The sequence below is a fragment of the Rhyacophila brunnea genome, unplaced genomic scaffold (assembly GCF_057557595.1).
Source record: "Rhyacophila brunnea isolate RB1 unplaced genomic scaffold, BYU_Rbru_1.0 scaffold_8, whole genome shotgun sequence".
NCBI classification, from domain to species: domain Eukaryota; kingdom Metazoa; phylum Arthropoda; class Insecta; order Trichoptera; family Rhyacophilidae; genus Rhyacophila; species Rhyacophila brunnea.
This window is the reverse complement of record NW_028233350.1, coordinates 19,163,882-19,190,620: the sequence shown is the minus strand read 5'-3', so window position 1 is coordinate 19,190,620 and position 26,739 is coordinate 19,163,882. Positions and strand designations below refer to the sequence as shown.

Genomic DNA, 26,739 nt, shown 5'->3' with positions numbered 1-26,739 from the left:
TCTTACATCCTTTTACTTTTCCATAAACTGTTCTTTTAGTTATTTTCTTGGAAAAATGTAATGAAAATATCTTTCAACAAGTCTGACGGTTTCATCCCTGTCGTTTATCAAGAGACCTTCTTCCTGGTATTATCCTCAAAGTTAAAAGCATATAAATTTATCAAAGAAGGTTAGAGGTTTTTATTATCAAATATACAATGGCGTTATGTGTATTTTATTAATCATAACTCTATTTTAATATTAAAATTAAATTACACCCATTATGGAGTGATAAATGTAACGCTAATTTCTAGTTTCATGTTTTGTGGTTTCAAATCATTCATTTTCGAAAAATTAAACGTTGTTGGAGTATGTCAATGATGCTGTACCTACTATCTAACAATTATTATATCGAAGAAATTTAATATATAATCAACCATATGTATAACGATTTGTTTCTCGTTGGTGTGAACCGAAGAAAACCAAAATCATGGTTTATGGCATTTAGCTGTACCCAGTTTATAATTAAATCAGTGACAACCAGAATATTAAAAATGTCAATAGTTTTAGATACCCTACACCAATGACATTAATAATGTAACATATCACGAATGATCGCGATTTGCAAAATGCGCTCGTTATAAAGCAAGGGAATGCCTGGAGCAGCATTGAACTAATTGTGAAATATCTGAAACTCAGTCAAAATTAAATGGCGTCTATTCAATGCTAGCATGCTGATTGTACTGATTTATAGTAATCATCTTACGAAGAATCAGACCATCTGTATACTGAGTTTCGAATACAGATGCTTGTTTATGACTTTCAAAGTTATGATGAGATAAGATAGTTAACCTTGCATGCTCATGTCACTTCTAACATCTATGTTGAATATATGATAGTAGACCTGACTCAAATAAGTACTATATATTAATCTTCAAATGAGTATCATTCTGACTACTAGTTCCTTCCAAGCCGACCTGCCTCGCATCACACTCGGTCTTAATCGAGTGATCACGAAGCCCTACGTATTGATGTGAGGCATCAGCAGTTGTTTACGCCTGGGAGCAGATTTTCAAGACCGAGATCGCCACGCACACGAGTGTGCTTTGTCTGAGTTTACTGAGACATAATTTAATAAGAAGTAGAGGAAGAAATAACAAAAAATAAATGATTATAGATAGTTAATTTACATATAATAAGACGCTGCAATTTTTTTAAAAGCATAATAGTTGGCATTTGTGATGACCAGGTCAACAGCTGGTTGGACCGACTTGAGCATCTCTTCCCTTTTGGACCACATTCTCGGACTATTTATTGTCTTCTACCCAATACAATCCTGGCACCTTGGAAAACTCCTAAATATTATCCATAGAGTAAAAACGATCGATATATTTGATATTGGCATGTTTTAAGACGTGCAAGCGACAAGGATTCTTGGAGATTCCACGTAGTGTCTATAATATTAATTATGATCCACCGAAGTGAACGTGGACTAAGAGATAAGAAGATAATTAATTAGAATCAGACTTATGGAAGTTAAGTAAATAAACAATAATATTATAATTTGATAACATATTATGATGCAATAAAAAATACTACTTAGGTATACCTACTCATTTTTATTTATCATCAGTATGTATTATATTATGAACTGTTTATAATAATCCCATGGAAATGTTGAGATGCTAGCTTAAAATGTTATAATGAATTTTACTTTGAAATCATTTAAAATAACATTTATGTACCTACACGTTAAATTTCCTTTGACTTATAAATCTTTTTGAAACAAAAACAAAAAAAAAAGTAAATCTCTTTGAAGTGTTTTCATTTACACGCATTTTCATTTTGTTTTACTTTTTAAATTAGGTCACACAAGAAAGTGTCTTTCATTCATTAATTATTATTTCCAATGTTATTGTATTTCGTTGCATGTTTTGAGACTGTAATAATAATAAATCAAAATTTTTATGAAGTATCAAGTAAGTAACTATAATAAAAATTAAAATATTTCGAAAAACAAAATAATTTAGACAATATTAAAAGGTGAACAGCGACCTAAATTATAATTTTATTAAAGATAACCCAATAAGTTAAATAAAATTTAACTTAAAAATCGTGATTTATGATATTTTGGTTGAATTTAATTGGAACGTACCCTGTGGAAGCCTATATTATGATTTTCTTTGGATCTAACATTTTTAAGTTATCCATAAAACATAAAATAAAACGATATTATGATATTACAAGTATATTTTCTGTTTTCGTTTTGATTGAATAACATGAGATAATTGAAAAAAAATATACTTTTCTATTTTTGGTTCTTATCTAAGTTCATTTTTGAGGTTATCTGAATAAACATAACCCTTTCAGCGTTCAAAAATCAAGTGAAAATAAGAAAAATATTTGATAAATAATAAATTTTGTTATACTTAGTCCTAACGTATTAGGGTTATATTTTTAAAGGGCGCAGAGATTTATTTCTGTAGTACAAAAAGCACATTCTGAGCTTTTTGTGGTGATGTAATAATGCTTTTAACAGTGGTAATAGGTGAAAATAATACAAAAAATTAAGCCTGTGAACTAACCATATGGTATAGCTACCAACAAAAAACGTACGTGATAAATGTCAGAATAATTATTGTTCCATACGAAATGTTTTTGGCACACGCTATCTCGAAAGGATTACGTTCATCAAAACCTTTTTGTGTATAATGTGCTGAGAAAATAAACGTTGGGTACCTACATAATATTATAACATGTTATTATTTACTAACTTTTTTAGAAGTCCTTAAATATCATTACAGAAATATCAATTTCTGAGAAAACTAATTATATTATTGGCCCAACAAATTTAGTTGGTTAAATATATTTTAAATATAAAGTAGAAATTTCATCATTATCGACTCACTAATGTTGTATGTATGTAAGTATGAGTGTATTTGTTCAGCGATTATCTATTTGCCGAATGACATTCCGATCCAGTGCCGTTTCATCGGCTTGGTGACCTCTATCGGAATGCGTAATATGGCCAACTAGTTTTCTATTAGATATGCTTACATACTATCGCTTAAACACTAGAAAATATCTATATTTGGCCATGTATTTTTTTCGACTTATACACGGTGTAAATGAGAACTCTGCCATTCTTGGTAGTATTGATCTGTGTATCCTTGAAAACTATTTTTGAAATCGGGAGTGTCAGTTGTTTGGAAGAGCAATAACTTTGTTCAACCAAATTATTTCGGATTACGTGAGGATTAGTATAAATAGGTGGGTGTTGTTCTATAAATTCTTCAAATAGGGTCTATTTAGGTCATTCAGTGTGCTTCTGTGTTGGTATCTACTTTATAATTTTTGTATTTACTCGTTATACTGTTTTTATAATACTACATCTATTTATTTGTTTTTTATAATATGTAAATATTGTGGACCAGTTCGACGTAAAGTTCACTATATGTAAAATAAATACATTTACATATTGTGTGGATCTTGATCTATTGATTTATTTTGTGATCTTTCTGCGTTACGCCCAAAATGCAACTTTCTGTGCAAAGTCACTTTTAGTTTTTGATTAGACCGAAATTAGTAAAAAAAAAAACGTGAAGATAAATGTCCTAGAGAATATTTCTACTTTTGTCTTTTGGCTCTACATAATATTTTTGTGAATCAAAATTTTCACATATAATATTAACGAAGAAAAATCATCAGTCCTAATAATATAATAATGATGGTTTATTAACTCATTTTGAGCCTATACATAAGACATAAAGCTCATAATATTTCGGTTACTCAGTTTTTAAATATGTATATCTAATCCAAATAAATTTATTTTGTATATTGTTTTATTTTGTTGGATTTTAGAGTTTTTTTAAAAGTAAAAACAACATTTAACAAAGTTGCCTTTTTGCTATATAATAATATATCACTGGGTAATAAACTCACCGTCCTATTTTCCAAATTCTTCACTCTGCAGTTGAGGTACGCTGTCTTTCCCAGCAAGGCAGTGACATTCTTGGAGGCAGAGGAGTCGAAGTAAGGTCCGACGCGAGTCTGCGTCCCCGTACCCACCACGGACCCCCCAACCCCCAGTCTTTGAAGAGTGTTTTCAGCCGCGCCAGAAGGGGCCTTTGCCTGCGTCGGGGTACCCTCTTCACCCTGTTTTCCACTCGTCCGCTGGGCTGACAACACTGAAAATTAAATAAAAAAATAGACTTAACAATATTTCGGAACAGGAATTAAATTTTATAATGTGCGTACGTCTGTATTGTGCTCGGGGCGGTGACCTTCTTTTACGTCATGTTTGAAAGTAAATGCGAGGCGCTTTATTATTTTTCAGATATAATAACTTGATAAGTAAGTATTTAAAATGGAATTAAAACTCCACATTTTCTATGTTGTGTTTTAAACTATTCAAGAAATAAAAATGAATGAATAATATCGTCTCTGTTCTGGTAGAACACACTAACTGGAGAATACTAGTTTTGAGTAATTTGACTTTGAAGTTGTTAAAATGTTTGAAATGGTCTATCATGTGAGTTTATTAAGTAATCGTAAAAAGGATGACTTTAAAATAAAGACTGTTTATTTATTAAGAAGGTTTCCAGACGGTAAAGTGTGAAATAATGAACATTTTGGTACTAACTCATTATTTCATTTTTTCGAATTAATGTCTTCTGCCAGAACAGCGATGGTATATTCTTATCTTTAAGTTACCTGCGTTAGTTTTTGGTTGGGAGTTTTAAAATAAATGTAACTATTTACGAAGATATGCACATACGTTACTCAAATATTCAAAATCAATAGTTAATTAAAAGCAAACTATTAATAGTAATTCCGAATAAATGGAATATTTAAAAACTTAGTTTTAAATATTGATACAAAATACAGCAAAAAAATGTCATTTAAATTCTATATAGAATACGTGGGTACCGAACTCTAATATCAGTAGATATATTTGAGTGGTTATGTAAAAGAACAATAGTTTGTATGGAATTTACGTTTGTATTATATTTATATATATGTCTACAAATAAATTGTATGATAAAAAAAATTATAAAAAAGAAAAAAAAATCCCAGAACTGGTCACATAAAAAGTCAAAGTGGAACCAGCAAGGCATTAATCTACGCAACAGTTTATGCTGCGGCTTGGTATATATAGCTGAAACTCCTCAGGAGAGGGCATGCACATTATTAGACTCTTAGTGATCTGAATATCTCCACACAATAAAGTGGCTAATTTTTTCATACAACCACATCTTGAATGTCCAAATCAGATTCGGTTCAGTCTCACGATATATTTGAGCAGAAGCTATCTAAAGCTACGATATTCGACTGAGGGTACTTGATGGAATTTGAATTTAAATTCTAATGGATTTAAGTTTTTTACTATCGCATTTAAGTTTTGTTGAGTACTATTCCATGTCCATTCAAATGGAATAGTACACAACTTAAATCCACTATAATTTAAAACCAGGATGTTCATCCAGTGTATCCGTGATTAGAAGGAAGTTTCTCACACCTGTTGGTTGCCAGTCATGATGCCAGGCATCCTTCTACATACGCTTAGTCATTTGACAATGTTGTCGATGGAGTGTATACAATATTGAAACAGCCATTCTAATTGAATAGAAAATTTGAATGTAATAGTGATTGAATTTTCAACCATTTGGCTTAGTTACCGCATTTTCATTAATTAATTTGACTAGTATTCAAAGCATTTATTTCATGGAATTGTACTGTATAATAACAGTACATATTACAAATAACCTGTGAATTGTTACGTTTTAAAGATTTAACAAATGTACGTTCCTTTAGTACATCGTATAGCATGGGGCTTAGGTACATTTTTATTAGTCCCCTTTCAAACGCGACTTCAAAAGCCTTCACAAGAGTCCTCCAGTATGTGAAATATAACTTAACCTGAAGAGAATAAATGACCGTTACATCTAAATCCATTTTCCGAATCGGTAAAAGGTTGCTGACCACTGTTAATGGGGATAGCTATTATGAACATATATGCGGAGGGGTGTATGTGCCCTTAAGTATCAGGATCACATATTGATACAACCGGTAAATTTAAAATACGGTAAGTACAACATAATATTAGGGTACAAAATAATAATAAACATCGCTACCTGGGGTTCATAATAGAATATTTCTGGTGGCGGAGAAATCATAACATTATATATAATAAAATAACAAGAGAAAATGAAAATGCCTTTTAACTGAATGAAAGTGGTGGGATGTAGCTCTGGCTTAGCACAAAATGCTAAAAGATTCGGAGCAATACTTTGTATTCATCAATTTTCATGAAAACTTCTTTCCATAATTCGTTATTACGAGTATTATGAATAAATAATAAATTTTAATAATATGTATCTACTTATTTATTTACCCAACACGAGTACGAGCCCACGAACGTTCCCATACCATGCATTGCTACTCTATGTTTCTACATCACTATGTCACTGAGGATCCATGTTCCGCACGCATGTGATTACGAAAAATAAACATTCGTTAAACGTTTCGTAAGGTGTCCAATTTTTAAGTCTATAAGTATTAATAAAGTATCTACTGTAGAAGACATTATATTTTACTGTATTTTTTTTTTACAGAATACAGAGGACTTCGCCTAATGACACATAAAAAAGTACATGGACGTACACAAAATGAGCTGAGTAGAAGTTATCATAATAAATTTTTGGGTGGTCACAGTGTGTCCTTCCTCCTTTATTCTTCGCTGCAATGAGATATCTTGAGAATGACCAATGCAACGAAAATCCACCGCAAGTGGAATATAGCTTGACAGGATTATTGAGATGTATTTTGATTACGATAGGCAATTACGTATAATAACCAAGGTAAAAACAACTAAATTAACCCAGCGCGACACATTTTACTCGCAGTGGGTACAATGAAATGGTGTTGGACCTTTCTTTTACTAAGGGTTTACGTTTCGCTCGCCATATTTTAAAATCATTGTCAGGTCATTCGATTAAATTTGAATACACATCAACTACACCACGAAAAGGTTGTGCGAAGTAGTGTTTGAGATTTGTAAAGTTCATTATTATATTTAAATGGGTGTTTCCAAATACTCCTTAAGATTTTTGATATTCTTTTGTTATTCGAATATTCAGTTAAAATTCAGTCAGCTCAGTCGCGAATTCTCCCCGGCTCGCTTTTTTAGATCTTTGATGTCTTTTGTAAAGATAATAATGTCATTCGCAAATCTGAGGTGGCTTAAGCGATCCTCGTTTATGGGGAATTCCCCCCTTTTCCAGTTTAAGCGTGTAAACATGTCCTCCATTGCCGCACTGAAAAGATTCTATAAGATGGCCACTTTATTGTACTTCGGTTTAATTCGGAATGTTATTTTTTCCTGAACACCCCGAGAAAACGCTCCGAATTTAAATTGAATGTTTTGTTAGTGTTTACAAAAAAAATCTGGTGTTTACAAAAAGCTTGAAACTATTATAAACGTATATTGAAATCCTTCATATTTATTTATATTGCCCGACAATTTATTGTAAAATGTAAAATTAGGTGATTAACAATAATTGAACTTAGTGCGTACAGTTTTTGAGATGAAATTTAACTGTAAGTCAACAAACCATATACCTACGTCAATAATTAAGTAGAACGAAAATAGTTCAATTCAACACATTGGTCGGAATCCAATAGAAGTGTGTTGGAGTCCCACACGGCACCGTTTTTTTTTTATTAAAGATATCAAATAAATACTTTAATTTAGAATACAAAAACCGATCGCCTACCGTAATTCAATTTGGAGAGCGCTTATGAGCAGATAGATAAAGGCAAATAGTTAAAATTTGTTGCAATTAAGCATGGCAGTCGTAGCATAGTGGTAATGTACAGGGCGCGATACCCAAGAGACGCAGGTTCGATTCCTGCCGGGTGTCTTACTTTTTTTAAAAAATATTTTTTCTATTGGCTATATTTTCTTATGAGTGTTTTCAAAATTATGAAAGTTCAATAATTAGAATGGTACATTCTTAAAATATTGTGAATTATTCTTTGAATAAAAGAAATAGTTAATTAAATTATTTTTGTTAACTTATATGTTCAATATTAAATCACGGTTAACTTGTATTTATTGTATTGGTGGGGTTTTTGACAAGTAGGTATTTAAAATACATAGTTTCCAATCTATTTTTCAAACATCACTACTTTGTGATTAGAAAAATGAATCCTTTGATCCAAACACAAGAAAAATCTATCTTAAATTTATCAAGCTGCATATGCACGATCAACTTGTCAAGCTCAAAATAGTCTGCCAACTACGGCCACTTTAAATAGATTTTTTTTTTTTTTTTTGTGATTTTACCGAGGCTTTGACTGCGACTCGCTGTCATATCGCCTTTTCTCTTCTAGAAGGGGATCCTTCGATCAGGTCCTCACTCCTATTCTGTTAAATGGCTTTATAATTATTTTGTCTAGCTCTTCCGTCTTTCTTTCTTTCTTCTTTAGACGCCAGTGTTTTATGCACCAGAATCGCTCTCCTCCGTATCCATCCCTTCTGTATTTTCGATACATCGTGTAATCATTGAATTTCAGATAGTCTAATTCAGACCTCAGCCAAGTCTCTGAGATTAATGCTATTGAAATTTTTTGTCTTATTAAGTAGAGTTCTATATCATCCTTTTTTTGCTTCATACTTCTGGCATTCCATTGTAAACTCCTAATTTGTTTTTTACTATCCATTTTGCTCCAGAACCTCCCCTAGAATTTCCTTTAAGTGTCCTTCTTTGAATTGTTTGCATACCCAGTCCACTGCTTTAATTATTAGTTGTTTAATGATCTGCTGCCAGTCTCCCCCTTTCAGCAAGACTTTCATAATTTCTCCCATCGCGTTAACCTCTGTCTTCCCCTTTGAATTTTTCTTATTTTTTGTAGGCTTTACGCTACTACCTGTAGATATTATTGTTGAGCCTGAAGCTTCTACCACCGCTTCTTCTTTCTTTTTGTTTTCCTTAGTTTTTTGAATTGTTTCGCTTTCATCTCTTCCTACGATTTTTTTTTGTTTTAATATGTCAGCATAGCTATTATTTAACATATTTTTTTTTGCTTCCTTGAAAGGTATGTTCATTTTTTTCATTGCTTCTTTGCAATTCTTTTCCTCTTGCCACTTTGGGCATTTTTGGCTGTTTGCCGCGTGGTTACCTTTGCAATTGATGCACGTAATTTCCTCATTTTTTTCGCAGGTTTTGTGGTTTTCACCACACTTAGGGCACGTTTCTACTGTACGTCCGCAATTGTTCGCGATATGCCCATATCGCCAGCATTTGTAGCATTGCATAACCCTGAATACATACGGTTCTACAGCAAAAGAGACTCCATATATGTAAATTGTTCTCGGCAATATTTTCTCCCCAAATTTAATACTGACTGACGAGGTCTTTGTCAGCTCTCCTGTATCACCCTTTCTTGTCAACCTCTTAAGGTTGATTACTTTTGCATCACTTTTGATTTCCATTTGCAGTTCTTGGAGGTCCATATCAATATCGACTTTTCTTATTACTCCATAAGAGCAGGAGTCATTCTCTTTGGTCACAAAACCGAGATCTTTGAGTTCTCCAGCTTGTTTCACTTTATCTGCTTCTTTTTCGTCTTCTACTTGGATGTACGTCTTTAAATTTTTATTGTAAATTTTCTGTACTTTTACTCCTGCCTTATGCAGCATCTGCGCTATTTTCAATTTTAATGGAATTTTACTTCCCGTCGCTATCATGACAATGTTTTGGTTTCCCTTTGGAGTGACCCCAGAGTCTCTTCTGGGTTTTTTTCCAGAGGTCACCGTCTGCCATTTTTCTTCTTTTTCTCCAACCACTTCCTCTTCATCATCGTTTCTTTTCTTCTTCGTTTTTTTGGTTTCATTCACTTCCATCGTGGTGTTTTCCATTTTATTGCTTTTGCCGTTCACGCGGTCTTGGAATTCGCGCAACAGTGTGAACAAAAAACAGTGTGGACAACCCCTCGCTTCACAGCGTTTGACGCACTCCCCGCACAAAGTGCACTATCCGTGCAACAATAAATATTTTTCACTTTTTCTCAAGCACTGGCACTGATTGTCAAAATCACATGGGACCACACATGTTGAGTTTATTGTCAAATTCATTTACAAACAATATTATTTTTGTTGTATCCCGTATTTATAACCATTCGCGAGTAACCAGGCGAATAGCGTCCCGAATACGCAAGCGAAGTTGTACAACCTCACTCCACTGCTGTTGGCTTCCGACTGAGCTTTAAATAGATTATGATATATTATTTTTGTCCATGTTATGATTTTTGAAAGTTGAAGCTATGAATGCTGAATCGTCTATATCGTTGGATTGATGTTAATGTCCTCAAACGTATAAGAAAGGATGGATAAGTTTTCCGTAGTATTAAATCTCGAAACATACAATACCTCGGCTAAGACGACAAAAGTATAGTATTTCCCAACTCATTATTCAAGAAAGTAACGATTATTGTGTCAAACGAAGATAGCACATTCGATGACTTAGGAATCTTCGTGAACAACATGATTGAAACTCCATCGAATTGTTCTCGGAAGCAGTCAATAAAGTGAAGATCGTCCTGATAGTGGCCGACCACAATTATTGAAGAATAATCTTGATTATGAATTATATTATTGGTATAGTACTTTATTATTGTTCATTGACAATTTTTAATAAATTGTAAAGTTAGATAATATCCATTGTACTTCATCCAGATTATATAACAATGATTAGGACGTACATATTCATTTTACATTCAGTTTATCGTTTGTTTTTAGCAAAAAAAACTTATTCAAATCTTTATTAACGTATTTGAATTAAATACTGCAAAATGTATTTAAGTTTATCAAATGAATCATATTTTATTATATAACCTAAGAAATGGTACAGTTTTAATAGAAATATGTAACTTAAATTAAAGAAATAATACTGCTTTTACTAATATTAAGCAAAAGTACTTTCATACATGAAACAAAAAAAACCTTGAACTAAAAAAAAACATAACTTTTTAATAATTTTATAAAATCTACCATCTTATTTAGCTGTAACTGTTTTTTTTAATCAAAAGAGTTGTAAACCATCACGCAAGGAATCAGACCAGTGTAATTTTAATTGATAACAAGAAAAAAGTTTAATATTCATTTCTACACTAAACCTAAATTAATTTTACTGCTTTATTAAACAATATTATATTACATATAAAATAATATTTAAACTATTAGAATATCTTTGAAAATTATTGAAAATAAAATATTTTGTTTTCATTTTTATACTTGAACCATTTCGTAAAAATAAATTACGCGCCTAAATAAGCCCTCATGTGTTTGAATTTCGAACGATACTTACGTATGGTTCGAAAAGCAAATAGTCCACCATCCCATCTATGGTTTGATACGTTTATCTATGGCAAACACTTCGAGAAATGCTTCCCGCTGCTAAAAGTTAAACACATGACGCGATAAGTCAGGAATGTTTCCACTTTTCTGCTAAAGTTACCATATTAAGATAACACCGAGCGGTTGGGTAAATTGCTAGGAATTCCGAAACTAACCTAATATATGATAAAAAATACAGATCCTATTCGCGATTGTAATATTGTTTTCATTTGAGCAGTTTTTCACACATAGGCATAACTATTAGAGATAAAGCAAGAAAAATTATAAAAGGAAAGTATTTTTTTTTGATATCGTAACGCAAATATGATATTTGTGAGTTTTTTCAATAGCGTAGAAAAAGTTTTCTTGTAAAAAAAGTATTACGAAAATTGTACGTACGTACTTACTTAGTAAGGGAATAAAATTTATTTGAAATTATGTTTGTAACATAAAAAATCGACTTCAATTATATATTATTATTATTCATTAACAGGAATATAATAATATATTATAAACAACGCATCGAATTAACTGTTTTTAATCATATTGTTTGTCGTTTTAAAAATAAATTATGGACCCTTTTTTGAAAAAAAAACGAAGTGGAGATTGATACTTATAATGTTTGACACAGTGGCAAAGAATCCATACTAGGCGATTATTTAAAGCCTACCTTTTTGAGAAAAATATTATTTTAATTGCATATTGACGTATTTATATAATCACTTGATTACTTTATATTTTATAAAAATAAATTAATTTTCCAACGACATCTGTCGTACATGTAGGAAATTATTGAACATATATACAGATTATAGAATAACCTGTCAAATATGCCACAGCGCGTCTTCTGTCTTTAACGTAATTATCGTATTATTTGTCGAGGAATGCTGGTGTTTTTTTTTGTATGGATTTTACGTCACGTGACCTCAGTCTGTATATCGCATTGTATGCAATATGGTAAACTCCGATCGCCAAGCCTAAAATCTTCGCTTATAATATTATTGTCTATGACTGCAGCTTTGTCCAAAATAATTAATAATAAAATAATTTACACATTTTACAAATGAGCTTTTTTTCTCAGATCTCCACAGCCTATCTCTTTCCAAAAGTCACCATTCGCCACTGGTATGACATACAATGGATAAATAAAAAAACATAATAAATACCGAACGAAACGTTATAATTTATTAATTGTTGTACACAGTATTTGAGTGAATATGATTTTGATTTTAATTTGTGTAAAGTTAATTTTAACTTTTGTTCACTGTACTTGGCCGCTGTATACTTCCCTCCCGGCAGCTCAGCGACTACATACACTGACTTTTTTCACATAATAGAAAATTTGGTACTGCCCAACAAAAAACCTATTATTTTGGGAGATTTTAATTTATATTCCGCTGGTTTAATTGAATCTGATTATACCAGCTTAAATAATTTATTTAATTTAAAACAATTTTCTTCTGTGAAAAATAGTCTCGGTCGGACGCTTGATTTGGTGCTATCTAACGTTGGTTGCACGGTGGTCAGCGAGTGTGACGAGCCTCTTGTTCCTGAAGATATCGATCATTCCTCTACTTGCACAATTGCATCTTTTAAGCATGTATCGCACAGAAATGATTTGTCGATTCCTCCACTGAATAGGCATAATCCGCAATGGAATTTTTCAAATGGAAATTTTTTAGCGTTGTATTTGAGTACTACAGATTGGACCTCTTTATATGAACAAACTGATGTAAACACGGCATTAGATATTTTCTATAATAAATTTTATAACAGTCTGGACTCCTGCTTCCCTCGCCGGCTCGTTCATCTACCGAAGTACTCATATCCTAAGTGGTTTACGCCAGAAATTATTTATAATCTGAGGTCAAAGGCATATTATCACGCACTGTGGAAAAAACATAGACAGACTGCAGATTATAGTAAATTTTCCTGTCTCAGAAACTCATTGAAGTGTGACATCTCTTCGGCTCACAAATCATATCTAACGTCGATTGGTCGAATTATTGTGTTAGATCCTAATTGTTTTTGGAAATATATTCATTCGCTTAGTTCCAGTAGTACTACAAAAGACAATGCCATGATGACATTGAATAATGATCCTATAGATAACCATGGTATATCTGATGCATTTGCTAAGCATTTTGAATCACTTTATAGCTCAATAGAACCGCTACTTGACCCCGATTCTGCTGGTCCTTCGTCTGCAACGCAAGATATTCAAATCTCAGCTTTTGACGAGAAATACCTATATGGAATATGGGTTTTCAAATTTGTCTCCCAAAAGTTCATTTGGTCCAGATGGCTTGCCACCTTATGTTGTTAAGGGCTGTTACGAACATATATCCTTTCCGCTTAAACATATATTTGATTTAATCATAACATCCAGCACTTTTCCTGATGCATGGAAAATAACCCGCCTAAGGCCGCTTCATAAAAAGGGATCTAGATCAGAGATCTCTAACTATAGGCCAATAGCAGTTCTTTCGGCTCCATATAAATTATTTGAATCGATATTACATATACACATCAACCGTCAAATAGACTCTCGCCTCTCCGATTCGCAGCATGGTTTTCGACTTAGGCGGTCCACAGTAACAAATCTTATAGTGTATAATAATTTTATTTCAAATTCTATGGATAAGTCAATTCAAGTTGATTCTGTGTACACAGATATTTCCAAGGCATTTGATCGTGTTGATCACGATATTTTATTACAAAAGCTTTGTACATTTGGCGCGTCATATAGTATAATATGTTTTTTTGCTTCTTATTTGAAAAATGGCCGTCAATTTGTTGATTACCATGGGAATGAATCGCGGATTTTTAGAACAAACTCTGGTGTTCCTCAAGGTTCAAATCTCGGCCCAATTTTGTTTTTAATATTTTTTGATGATATTGTCAAAGTTATAACCAATTCTTCTTGTTTGCTATTCGCAGATGATCTTAAACTTTTTCAAACTATTGAAACCCCATTATGCTGTGCGATGATGCAGTCTGACCTAGATGCTATCTCGCAATGGTCTATATTGAATAAACTTGAATTCGCTACCTCCAAATGTAATATTATTTCATTCAGTCGTTCAAGGCACACCTTATTGTTCCCATACACATTGTCTGGTATAATATTGAGTAGGCTAACGGAGATAAAGATTTGAGTGTATTGTATGATGCAAAGTTCACTTTCAATCAGCATATTCTTGACATCAGTACTAGATCTAGCAAAATGCTTGGTTTTGTAATGAGGGTTTCAAAATCATTCGAAAACGTCCGAGTGCTACGTAAATTATACGTATCATTTGTGTTGAGTATTCTCGAATATGCCAGCATTATTTGGAGTCCTAATAGGTCCATCCACACAATTAAGTTCGATCGATTCCACAATAGATTTCTTAGATTTCTCTTCTTAAGAACATACGGGTTCTTTTCTTATGATAATGACAATAAAATGAATTACCCGACTCGTTTTCTTCTGGGTATGCTATCAATGCAATCCCTGTCTACCCGAAGAGTGATTGTTCTTTTAAAGCATTTATTTTTACTTCTTCGTGGGTTCATTTACAATCCGTATATACTGGCAAATATTAATTTTCATGTTCCCACCAATATCACTCGTAGCTCCACGGTCTTCAAGATACCTCGTCGCAGGACAGATGTTATGTTTCACGATGCTGTGTATCGTGCAATTAGCTTATTTGATGGCACCATAAAGGTTGATTTGTTTTTTATTAATTATATTATAATGTTTGTGGACGTATTAAATAGGCTAAATTTATAATTGTATAAATTATCATATTTCATTAATATTAACACATGCTGTCTTTTTATTGTTATTTGTAATTAAGATATTTTTATACATTTGTATTTATTATGTATTATGGCGCATTGGCCAATAGCTGTAATGCCGTAATACTCTTTTTATAAATAAATAAATAAATAAATTACCGTGTTCATACTATGGTTGTCGATATTATACTTTAATTCGTAAAACATCAGAAACATACCTATGTGAAAAATCCTACAAACAAATGATTTAAAAAAAATATTTTTTTATATATTATTATATTTTTAAATACGATCTGTTTAAAATGATATTACCAGTAATCTTGCTGTACTTATCAGTGTATTGACTATATATATATTATTACATAGCGTAATATATAAACTTAGTTGATTAATTTGTAATAGTATGTATACTCCACACCACGAGAAGTCGCACCAAAGTTAGATAATGGTGCATACAAGTTTGATACGGTCGACAGTTTCATATACCTTGAATCTCTTGTAACTCGACATAATGATATTACAAAAGAAATCAACAAGAGAATCATGGTGCCATCCCTGATCAGGGATGGCACCAATTGGAGGAGAAGATATAATGCTGAGCTCTACGGGCTGTACGAAGATTGCAGCGCAGTTTAATCAATTAAGATTGGGAGACTGCGATGGCTAGGTCATGTGCACCGTATGAATGGCAATAAACCGGCAAATAGAGTGATGTCCAGCAATCCAATAGGACGTAGAAAAAGAGGGAGGCCAAAGATTCGCTGGTTAGATGGAGCTGCCAGTGACTGCCGTATTCTGGGGGTACCAAATTGGAAAGCGGCCACACTGGATAGGGACAGGTGGAGGAAGCTGTTGGAGGAGGTCAGGACCCACACCGGGTTGTCGCGCCCCTGATGATGATGATGATGATGTATACTTCGTTAAATATATTTATTCTCTTTTGTAATTATTTTAATAGTATTGTTATACTTATAATGATTATTTCTTTAATCGGTTCTCTAATTCGATGTCGATGCTGGCCGCCTAGTGAAGATGCTCTTGGTCCAAACACACATGGAAAAAGAACATGTGAATTTTCCAGACTCGTGATTTAAACCCGAGATTTACGACTTCATAAGCGGACACGTTATCCCTAGTCTATCACACGAACAATGATAAGAAATATTTATTTTCATTAAAAATCATATCTAAATAATAATTATTTATATTAATGTAAAATTATGCTATTGTTTAACAACATCCTAAACATGTTGTTCTTGATATCGTGTGTTATCCAATATATTGTATAATATCTAGATACTATTATAATAATGAATTCAAAAAATACTTTAAGAGCATTTTATTTTATATGGGCCCTGAAGAAGCAAAATATTGGTGCTTGAATAATATATTTTAAATTGTGTTTTAACCTAACAGAAAATCATTTAAATATACAAAGAAAACAATATTATTTATTATTCATATATTTTAAAATGAAGTCCTAAAGAGATAAAAATATATGTTTAATATTAAAATATATATTAAATATGCGCATTTATATTGTATTAAAGTGTTTTAAGTCTTTTTTGACTCCGTATAACAGCTGGGATTTTTTCATGATAAGTTTTTTAATATTATGTTAAATGTGAAATTATATTAGACATATTCTGTGTACTTGCCTCTCCATGAATAAGTAGATATATATAACGTTTAAGAAGCGCTGCTTTATAGTATAATATTCAAAATATAATATCAATTTTACGGTTCGAATAATCGGAAAATTGAAAAAGAAGGCTTTGTGTTTGCACAGGAAATTAATATACCGAAAGAAATTTCATAGAATTCATATGAAGAAACATACGTATGTATTAGAGACGATTGAATTGTGATGTTTAATACTTTCAGTTTATGACTCACTGTAACATCTTTCACAAAGAATATAATATAATAAATGAAACATCTTATTACGTCTTTACCTTTAATGTTCCACAGTAAACTTGATTGATGGAATATCATTTTTATGAAAGAAAGTTACGCTCAAAAAGACTTACAATTTAAAGGATTTTATTGCACAATATTTCTTCTAAGTAAGATCCTTAAAACGATTACCATAATTCAAATATGCAAATTGAAATCTTCTTTGAATATAATGTGAGTATAAAATATAACTCACCTACAAAATGCGAGCTTTAAATCATAACTCCAGCAACGTGTATCCACTTAAAAAACGCACAAAAATGACAGTAATGTATTTATTTGAATAATACACCAATTTATTAGTTGGGGTAATATTATCTTCGTACTAAATAAAGCAAGGGTTACGTATATTCATGCAAATTTAGCATTTTGAGATTTTGGAATTTAAATTTATGAATAACTTTCTTTTTGCAACAGTTGTTATCTTATGACGTGTTGGAACAGAGTTTTTTTTATTGTAACTTGATATTATATACGTAACTGGGTGATAATATTTTTAAATTGAAAATAAATCATTTTAAAAAACTCCAAAATAATACATTTAAAAAAGAACCATAGAAAAAAAATAAACCGAGTGGGATTCTAAGGCATAAAGCCCACCAAAGCGGCGCTCGGTGCGCTCTCTACGAAGTAGGCCCCCTCCCACCCGCGCATTACCCTTCGCCTATGTAATAAGGGGCTCAAGAAGCACAAAATAATTATTATTATCAGCGTCTCTCATAACAAAGCAATAAAAATATTATTAAATTTCTCGGGGCTTGTAATTAATATTCACGATGACATCATTCTACCAGCGAAATATCTAAACAATGACTTCAGTGTTATTAAATAATGCCTTCTCGCCCTCTATCGACGACGCTTCCAGGGGCCCTATGTTAGAACTTGTGAGTGCCAGCTGCCCGGTCGACATGACGTCATATGACATCATTGCGACATACTTCTTCTTCTTTCACCCTGTCACGTCCCAACATTGGGGCATAGGGCAAGCACAAGTTGGCGCCACTTCCCTCGGTCCATCGCCAACTCCTGTGCCTCCCGCCATGTCAGACCTGCAGCACGTAGGTCGCTTTTGTAGCATCGCTGCAGGGTGACGGAGGGCCGGCCACGGCGACGGAACCCTTGAGGCTGTGCCACAAGGGTACGAAGTGCCGCACTCTTTGGCGGCATCCGGAATACATGTCCCAGCCACGTGAATCGTCTCTTTGTGATAACTTCAATCACCGAAGGCTGTTGTGTCTGCTCACGAACTCGGATATTTGTAACGCGGTCGTACCAATGTACCCCTAAGATTCTGCGGAGACATCGATTCTCATCGATCGAAAGCTCAAAAGCCGTGACTCTTGAAGCTTAGTAAGATGCCATGTCTCACAGCCATACAGGAGCACAGGTAGCATGCACGCGTTAAACAAACGACATTCGGTCCTCACAGAATACAGCCTTGACCTCCATGCGACTCCAAGTTGGTTGAACGCAGAGCCCGCCACACCAATGCGGATTCCAAGCTCACTAGAAATACCACCATCATCGGCAACCGTGGCACCCAAGTACTTGAATCTGGACACCAGCTCGACGGGCAGACCAGAAACCCGCAGAGGAGTGTCGGCGTCGATGCAAGCAGCACTGCACATGGATTTGGTCTTAGCGGCATTCAGATGAAGACCCACACGCATCGAGTTCGCGGCTAGCCTGTTCACGGTCACTTCCAACCTCTCGATCGACGAGTCAAACACGACTGCGTCGTCTGCATACTCCAAATCGCACAGTCTTTCTTCGCATAGATCGCTTGTGTCATCATGATGTAGGCGTATCCCACTGTCGGGGCAAACCGTCTTACGCATTATGAAATCCATCATGATGATAAAAAGAAAGGGCGCAAGTACACATCCTTGCTTGACTCCTGACGTGATTTCAAAGAGGTCAGAGGATGTTCCGGCTGCTCTCACGCGACACTCTGTATTGGTGTAGAAAGCACTTATCACGGCGACCAGTTTCCGTGGGACACCATATCCTAGCAGAATTTGCCACAGAGATTCACGATGAGGACTGTCAAATGCCTTTTCATAGTCCACGAAGCAGCAGGCGACAGGTATATTCATCTCTTGGTACTGTTGCAGAAGGCTTCGGAGAGTTGAAATATGCTCTGAGCAGGACTTCCCCGGGACAAATCCACTCTGCTGCGCACGCAAAACGTCCAGCATGGGACTTCTAATCCTGTACAGGAGAATCTGCGCCAACACCTTCCCGGGAACGCTGAGGAGAGTGATTCCTCTGTAATTATTACAGTCTTGTGGGTTACCCTTTTTGTGCAGAGTAACAACGGTACCATCCCTCCAGGCTTTGGGGCACTGCTCCCTTTCCCACACCTCGTGCAGAAGGTCACAAAAGGACGGCAATACAGCGCTCAGTCCGCAGAGCAGAAATTCTGCATGGATGCCATCATCTCCAGGAGCTTTCCTGCGCTTCAGTCTTTTGACAGCCTCTTTAACTTCAGCAGTTGTCGGAGGATCTTCGCAGAATCCCGATGCAGTAGTGATTCCGAGGGCAGTGATCTCCGACGGAATATCGAAGGGATGCAATGGAGGTGGGCGATTCAGGACATCACTGAAATGTTGGCGCCATAGCTCCTGGACCTTTGCAGGTTCGGTGACTGTCACTCCGTCAGAGTTGCGTAATGCAGTGACCACTGGACGTTTCTTACCGCAAATTGCTCTGGTGATGCGGAAGAGAGCACTTGGATTATTCTTGCAGGCAGCAGATTCCGCATCCCGAATGAGGTCATCCAGGCGTCGGCGCTTATCGCGGCGGGCAGAACGCTTTACCACGCGGTCCATTGTCTGGTATTCCGCGCTGCGCTGTGGGTCGTATGTACCATTGTCTTGCAATTCTTTCAGGAGCTTCCTCTTCTCAATCATCTCCCATGTATGAGGTGACATCCAGTCCGGTCTGTGCGTATGCCGCTCTCCTAATGCAGTAGTTGCGGAGCTCATTATAGCATCCCGGAATAATATCCATTTTCCTTCTAAGGGATCCGAGTCGATGGAAGACGTGAGAGTTCTAGCATCATATAAGCGCTTCTGCAGCTCCAGCTCATAGGTTGCACGTACACGGGTACTTTTCAGTTTTTCCACATCGAGTCTGACCGTCCTTTTGGGTTTTGGGACTCGTTTGAGGTCTATACGGGATTTCCCGACCAAGAGTTCGTGGTCACTGTGGATGTCTGCACCTCTATATGTCCGCACGTCTAGCAGTTCATGCCGGTATTTCGCTTTAACCAAAATGTGGTCGATCTGGTTTCTTGTATTACCGTCTGGCGATGTCCATGTATATTTGTGGATGATCTTATGAGGGAAAAGACTACCACCAATCTCAAGACCATTCATTGAGGCAAAATCTACCAGACGGGAACCATTATCGTTCATTTGGCCAAGGCCATGTTTTCCCAGCACAAAGGGTCCACGCGAGGGGTCAGATCCTACTTTGGCATTAAGATCACCAAGGATAACTGCATGATCACAGCTGGGGATATTTCCAGCGGCTTCCGCCAAACTTTCGTACAATGTATCCTTATCTGCATCGCTAGCAGCCTCTGTGGGAGCATAGCACTGCAGAAAAGTGATGGAGCCCGACTTTGCGACATACTACCGGAGTGATAATAGCATTCGAGAAAATAACGCCACTCAGACCGCGGCGCTATTCATTGTCACCAAACACATATAGGTGTTTCATGGTAATAATATCTACGGTGAGCACTGTGCGTGGGCGGCATGCCTCGAGCGTGTATTGGCTGACGTCACAATTACGTCATGTCGTCTGGTGCCACACGAGTCGATAGTTAGGAAATCGCGGTGCAGGAGCGTGATTTTGCTTGCCGTGTTCAATGAATGGACTACGTTGTATTTCCGTTAATACGTATCGCTGAGAAGCCAAAAAACGATGAATCATGGGGCAGGCGGGCATAATGCGTCGTCAAATCCAGTGTGCGCTGGCGCATTTGATTACGTTATATTTTCGATGATTTACGCGCCATTTGTGAAATTTTGCGCGAGAGCCCCGCCCCACTCGCTGCGTTAAGTGGATTTTACGCCTAAGGCATAAAGTCCATCAAGACAGACGAGCGGGCGCAGTCGGCGTAAGAAGCGTATATTCATAACCATAATCACACGCCTCTTGCCGCGCATTACCCTTCACCTATGTAATAAGGGGCCCAAGAAGCACAAAATAATTATTATTACAGCGTCTCTCATAACAAAGCAATAAAAATATTATATTATTTCTCCGGGCTTGTAATTAAATATCGGACACGCAATAACTAAACAAAGCGTACACTTATCTTAATAATGGCTTCTCGCCCGTCTTATCGACGACGCTTCGAGGAGCGTGATTTTTCTTGCTGTGTTCAATGAATGGACTCCATTGTATTTTCGTTAAATCGTATCGCTGAGAAGCGAAAAACGGTGACTCATGTGGCATGCGGGCACAAGGCGTCGTCAAATCCAATGTGCGCTGGCGTATTTGATTACGTTGTATTTTTGACGATTTACGCGCCACTTGTAGAAATTTTGCGCGAGCGCCCCACTCGCTGCGTCAATGGGCTTTATGCCTAACACGCATCTTTCATTGTCTATGAATATAATCCAACAACCCCGTTAATCGACGTTTTAAATTCAGCTAATGGAAGGACAACAAATTTTTAATATTAACCAAGACAATTATATTACTAATATATTTTTATTACAGTTATCAGGAGAATTCTAGTTTCATAACTCACAAAATAAAAAAATGAATTATGAATGCAGCAATGTTCTTAATATTCACACCGTCTGGCCGACAGTTGTTGTTTATCTATGATGGTGTAAACGTTCGCTCCACTGTTGTATTCAAGTATTTTATTGAGTTATTTACTGAAATCAGACATTATAGGTATATTATTTGCTAGTACATGTGATAATCAGAAATCAAGAATTTAAAATTAACTTATTTTCTAAACTAACAATCTCCATAGATTCAGAGCAGAACTAACATTCTCCATATTATTTAAATTATATATATTTTATATTTTAGCAAAAGTAAACATTTTTTTATTACAGCCCATTTCTTTATTGTTAATGCATTGAAAACAAGAATCATCACACTATTCATTTTAAATTGTACCGAGGAAACTGTTTCTTGCCAAAAAAAAGCATTGATGGAGATTGTGAGTTATGAAACCAAAACCCTCACTGATGTTACTAGCGAATAATTAAAAATAAGCATTTTTTTTATTCAATAATGAATATTATACACAATGAATTAAGTGAGTGTCAAGTTCTTAAGGGGGGACATGCTCGTCGAAGGTCAAAATTGAGTTTTTATTGTATATTCAAACCATGATCCTGGACACTCCTTAAACGTTGTAGATGATCTATTTATATAATTTTGAAGCCTTATTATTCTTTATACTTATTTTAAACATTTGATAACTGCATGAAGTATTTTTGTTACATAAAATAGTATTCTTTTAAACCTCTCGCTCTAATGTTTTAGAATATAGTCATATTTCGGTACATAACTGTGCAGTGGTGTTAAGATTTTTTACATTTATTAATTTTTAAACGCATTTATAAAACCATTAGCATAATTTATTACGAGATAATTTTTGTAAAATATTCACGATAAAAAATTATATTGATAATCTCTGTGATCCCAAATTTGACAAGAATTAGGCATTTTATTATTCAAAAAATCGGCAAGATTAACACATATCAAGATGATTCTAAAGATATTTATTATAAGCTATGTCCTTGACCATTTAAGTGTGATAAACATCTTATGAATAATGATTGCTTTATAATAATTATTGACCTAAGAATAAGGTAGTGTTTTTTTGAAATACGCCATTTCTTTTGTCATTCCCTAGTGGTTAAGCTACAACATACGGCCGTAGCCATAAATTGACAAACTTTAATTGAAGTAGGGAGTAAAATGATATTGACGCGCGTGTTTGAACATGTACCGTTTAAAAAAAAATAAAAAAAAATTCGGTTAGGTACATGTTCAAACACGCGCGTTAACATAATTTTACTCCCTACTTTAATTATAGTTTGTCATTCTATGGCTACGGCCGTATGTTGTAGTTTAACCACTAGGGAATGACAAAAGAAATGGCGTATTTCAAAAAAACACCACCTTCTTCTTAGGTCAATAATTATTATAAAGCAATCATTATTCATAAGATTTTTATCACACTTGAATGGTCAAGGACATAGCTTATAATAAATATCTTTAGAATCATCTTCAAATGTGTTAATCTTGCCGATTTTTTGAATAATAAAATGCCTAATTCTTGTCAAATTTGGGATCACAGAGATTATCAATATAATTTTTTATCGTGAATATTTTACAAAAATTATCTCGTAATAAATTATACTAATAATTTTATAAATGCGTTTAAAAATTAATAAATGTAAAAAATCTTAACACCGCTGCACAGTTCTGTACCGAAATATGACTATATTCTAAAACATTAGAGCGAGAGGTTTAAAAGAATACTATTTTATGTAACAAAAATACTTCATGCAGTCATCAAATGTTTAAAATAACTATAAAGAATAATAAGGCTTCAAAATTATATAAATAGATTATCTACAACGTTTAAGGAGTGTCCAGGATCATGGTTTGAAAATACAATAAAAACTCAATTTTGACCTTCGACGAGCATGTCCCCCCTTAATAATGGAAATTATGTTTTATGTTATAGGTATTTAGATAAGTACCTACTTAATATCATTGTTAACATAATATTACATTATTTGTTAATATGAATAGGTATATTATCTTGCATATTTTAATATGAAATATCGTCACTGTTCTGGCAGAAGACACTAATTCGAAAAAATGACATATTGAGTTAGTTATACCAAAATGTTCCTTATTTCAAACTTTACCGCCTAGAAACCTTCTTAATAAATAAACAGTCTTTATTTTAAAGTCATCCTTTTTACGATTACTTAATAAACTCACATGATAGACCATTTCAAACATTTTAACAACTTCAAAGTCAAATTACTTAAAACTAGTATTCTCCAGTTAGTGTGTTCTGCCAGAACAGAGACGAATGTTGTCAAATGTATGTCAAAAATATGTATCCTACTAATTATAGAACTTAATGTTGTTATAGATATAACATAATTTTGTATAAAAAAAATCCTGCTCATTGATTTAATATAATTTATTAAAATACTCACAATTAATGTAGTCATAGTTAACGTTTTTTAACGCATTGTGTCCTACGTACCATATTTTAGGTTTATTTCGTAGACTCTATGGGTACATGGAAATCTGATTAAGTAGCCATTGGTATATTTTTGTTGATATGATCTAAGATTTTGAAGTCTAAATGAAGATATTATGAGGGTATCAAAGAAATATTATAAAATACTATCTTATTTATTTAGTACTTATACGAATACGATATGTACGGCGTACAAGTTCAAGGATGTTATACCCACGGTACTGGTTCAATCGCCAGACGTTAAACTTTGCAAATAACATCTAATAGTTAGTTTCCTCATTACAGTAGTAGTTACGAAAACTGATACTTGCTTGGAAGATAAGAGAGTCAAATTAAATTGAAGTGTCTCTTCACTTGACGCAAGCTATTACACCGTTTGAATGTCTTGACTACTTCATCGATAAGTTTCGGTCGGCAGATTGCCAGTAACGCAGCAATATTGCTCCAAAATCACTCAATAATATGGCAACTTAAAATTTTATGATGAATTAATGCGTAAATAATAATATGTTAGGCTGATTCAGTTACCACTGTGTTTTTGTTAATTAGATACCATCTCAAATGGTATTAATTCAAATTTATATATTTTAAATTTATAAAAACGAACATTAAAAATTGCAAATAATTCAAGGCGTTACAATTAGGGATTGCAATACCGAATGAAAATATCAACGCCAGTTTTTCGGTATTTCTTGTTGAATACCGGTATTGATACCGGTATTTATAAGTAAATATAGCTATTAAAATCTCTTTAAAACATACCTATATACATGTGGGTTTATTATGTTGATATTTAAAAATATTTATTGATCATAATATTGTAGAACTGGTGTTTTTTTTACAAATAATTTGAATATATTGATAATTTTAACTAAAGCCGTCAAAAAGGCTAGTTTATTAAGTGAAAATAAGTTCAGCTACAGGAAAAGATTCTTCAATTCAACGTTTGTACAGTCATCAATACCTAATTTTATTATAGAATAATTGAACATTTGTCAGGGATGATCTATTTCGAAATAATATTATGTTAATTTATCGCGACAATTATATAAATAGGTATATTCGATGGATTTTTATTATTACTTCACTTCTGTTGGATACAGTCAATGTATTAAATTTTCAATTAGCAGCACATAACTTATACACTCAAATACACTCAATTTAATAGGTAATACGGCACAAAGAAATAACATTAAATTCAATTTAAAATAAACGTAAATTAGTGTTGTTTCTTAAGGGCAGACGTGCGCAGCGTGGGTCAAAATGGAGCTTTTTTTCTATTTTCAAAGCATGATCCTGGACATTCCTCAAACGTTGTAGATAATCTATTGATATAATTTTGAAGCCTTATTATCCTTTATATTTATTTTAAACATTTGATGACTGCATAAAGTATTTTTATTACATAAAATAGTATTCTTTTAAACCTCTCGCTCTAATGTTTTAGAATATAGTACATATAATGTGCAGTGGTGTTAAGATTTTTTACATTTGTGAATTTTTAAACGCATTTATAAAACCATCAGTATAATTTATATCGACATTATTATAGTGAAATATTTACGATACAAAATTATATTGATAATCTCTGTGATCCCAAATTTGACAAGAATTAGGCATTTTATTATTCAAAAAATGGGCAAGATTAACACATTTGAAGATAATTCTAAAGATACTAATTATAAGCTTGATAGTGATTGCTTTATAATAATTATTGACCTAAGAATAAGATAGTGTTTTTTTGAAATACGCCATTTATTTTGGCATTCCCCAGTGGCTAAGCTACAACATACGGCCGTAGCAATAAATTGACAAACTATAATTGAAGTAGGGAGTAAAATGATGTTAACGCGCGTGTTTGAACATGTACTTAACCGATTTTTTTTTAACGGTACATGTTCAAACATGCGCGTTACCATGATATTACTACCTAATTTATTTATCCTTGGTGGTCAATTTATGGCTAAGGCCGTATGTTGTAGCTTAGTCACTGGAAAATACCAATAGAAATGGCGTATTTCAAAAAAACACTATCTTATTCTTAGGTCAATAATTATTATAAAGAAAACATTATTCGTAGAATGTTGCACGTACACAAGAGTACACGAGCTATTATTGTTTTACGTCCGTTTACTATGACATATTAATACAAAGCAGGATTTTCTTATTATGTTGCAACGACGTCAAAGTCCAGAAAAAGGCCCGACGCCACCATTAGATATTAGAATATTGTGCCTGATATCAAGACGATTTCCAATTCAAGGACCCAAAATCATCGAAGTCATTAAGAACTTTATTCACTTATATTTTTATGTGTTATGTTTTAAAAATAATTACTAAATAAATAATT

The 26,739-nt window shown here is 33.8% G+C and overlaps 1 protein-coding gene across 1 annotated transcript in view; it reads right to left on the bottom strand.

The window, feature by feature from the left end:
• Positions 1-26,739, bottom strand: part of LOC147064004 (neurotrimin-like) — a 202,315-nt gene that overhangs the window by 73,321 nt on the left and 102,255 nt on the right. The window contains exon 3 of the mRNA XM_085958843.1: positions 3,922-4,166. Within this exon, the coding sequence (XP_085814969.1) occupies positions 3,922-4,166 (245 nt within the window). The remainder of the gene's footprint in view (positions 1-3,921; positions 4,167-26,739) is intronic.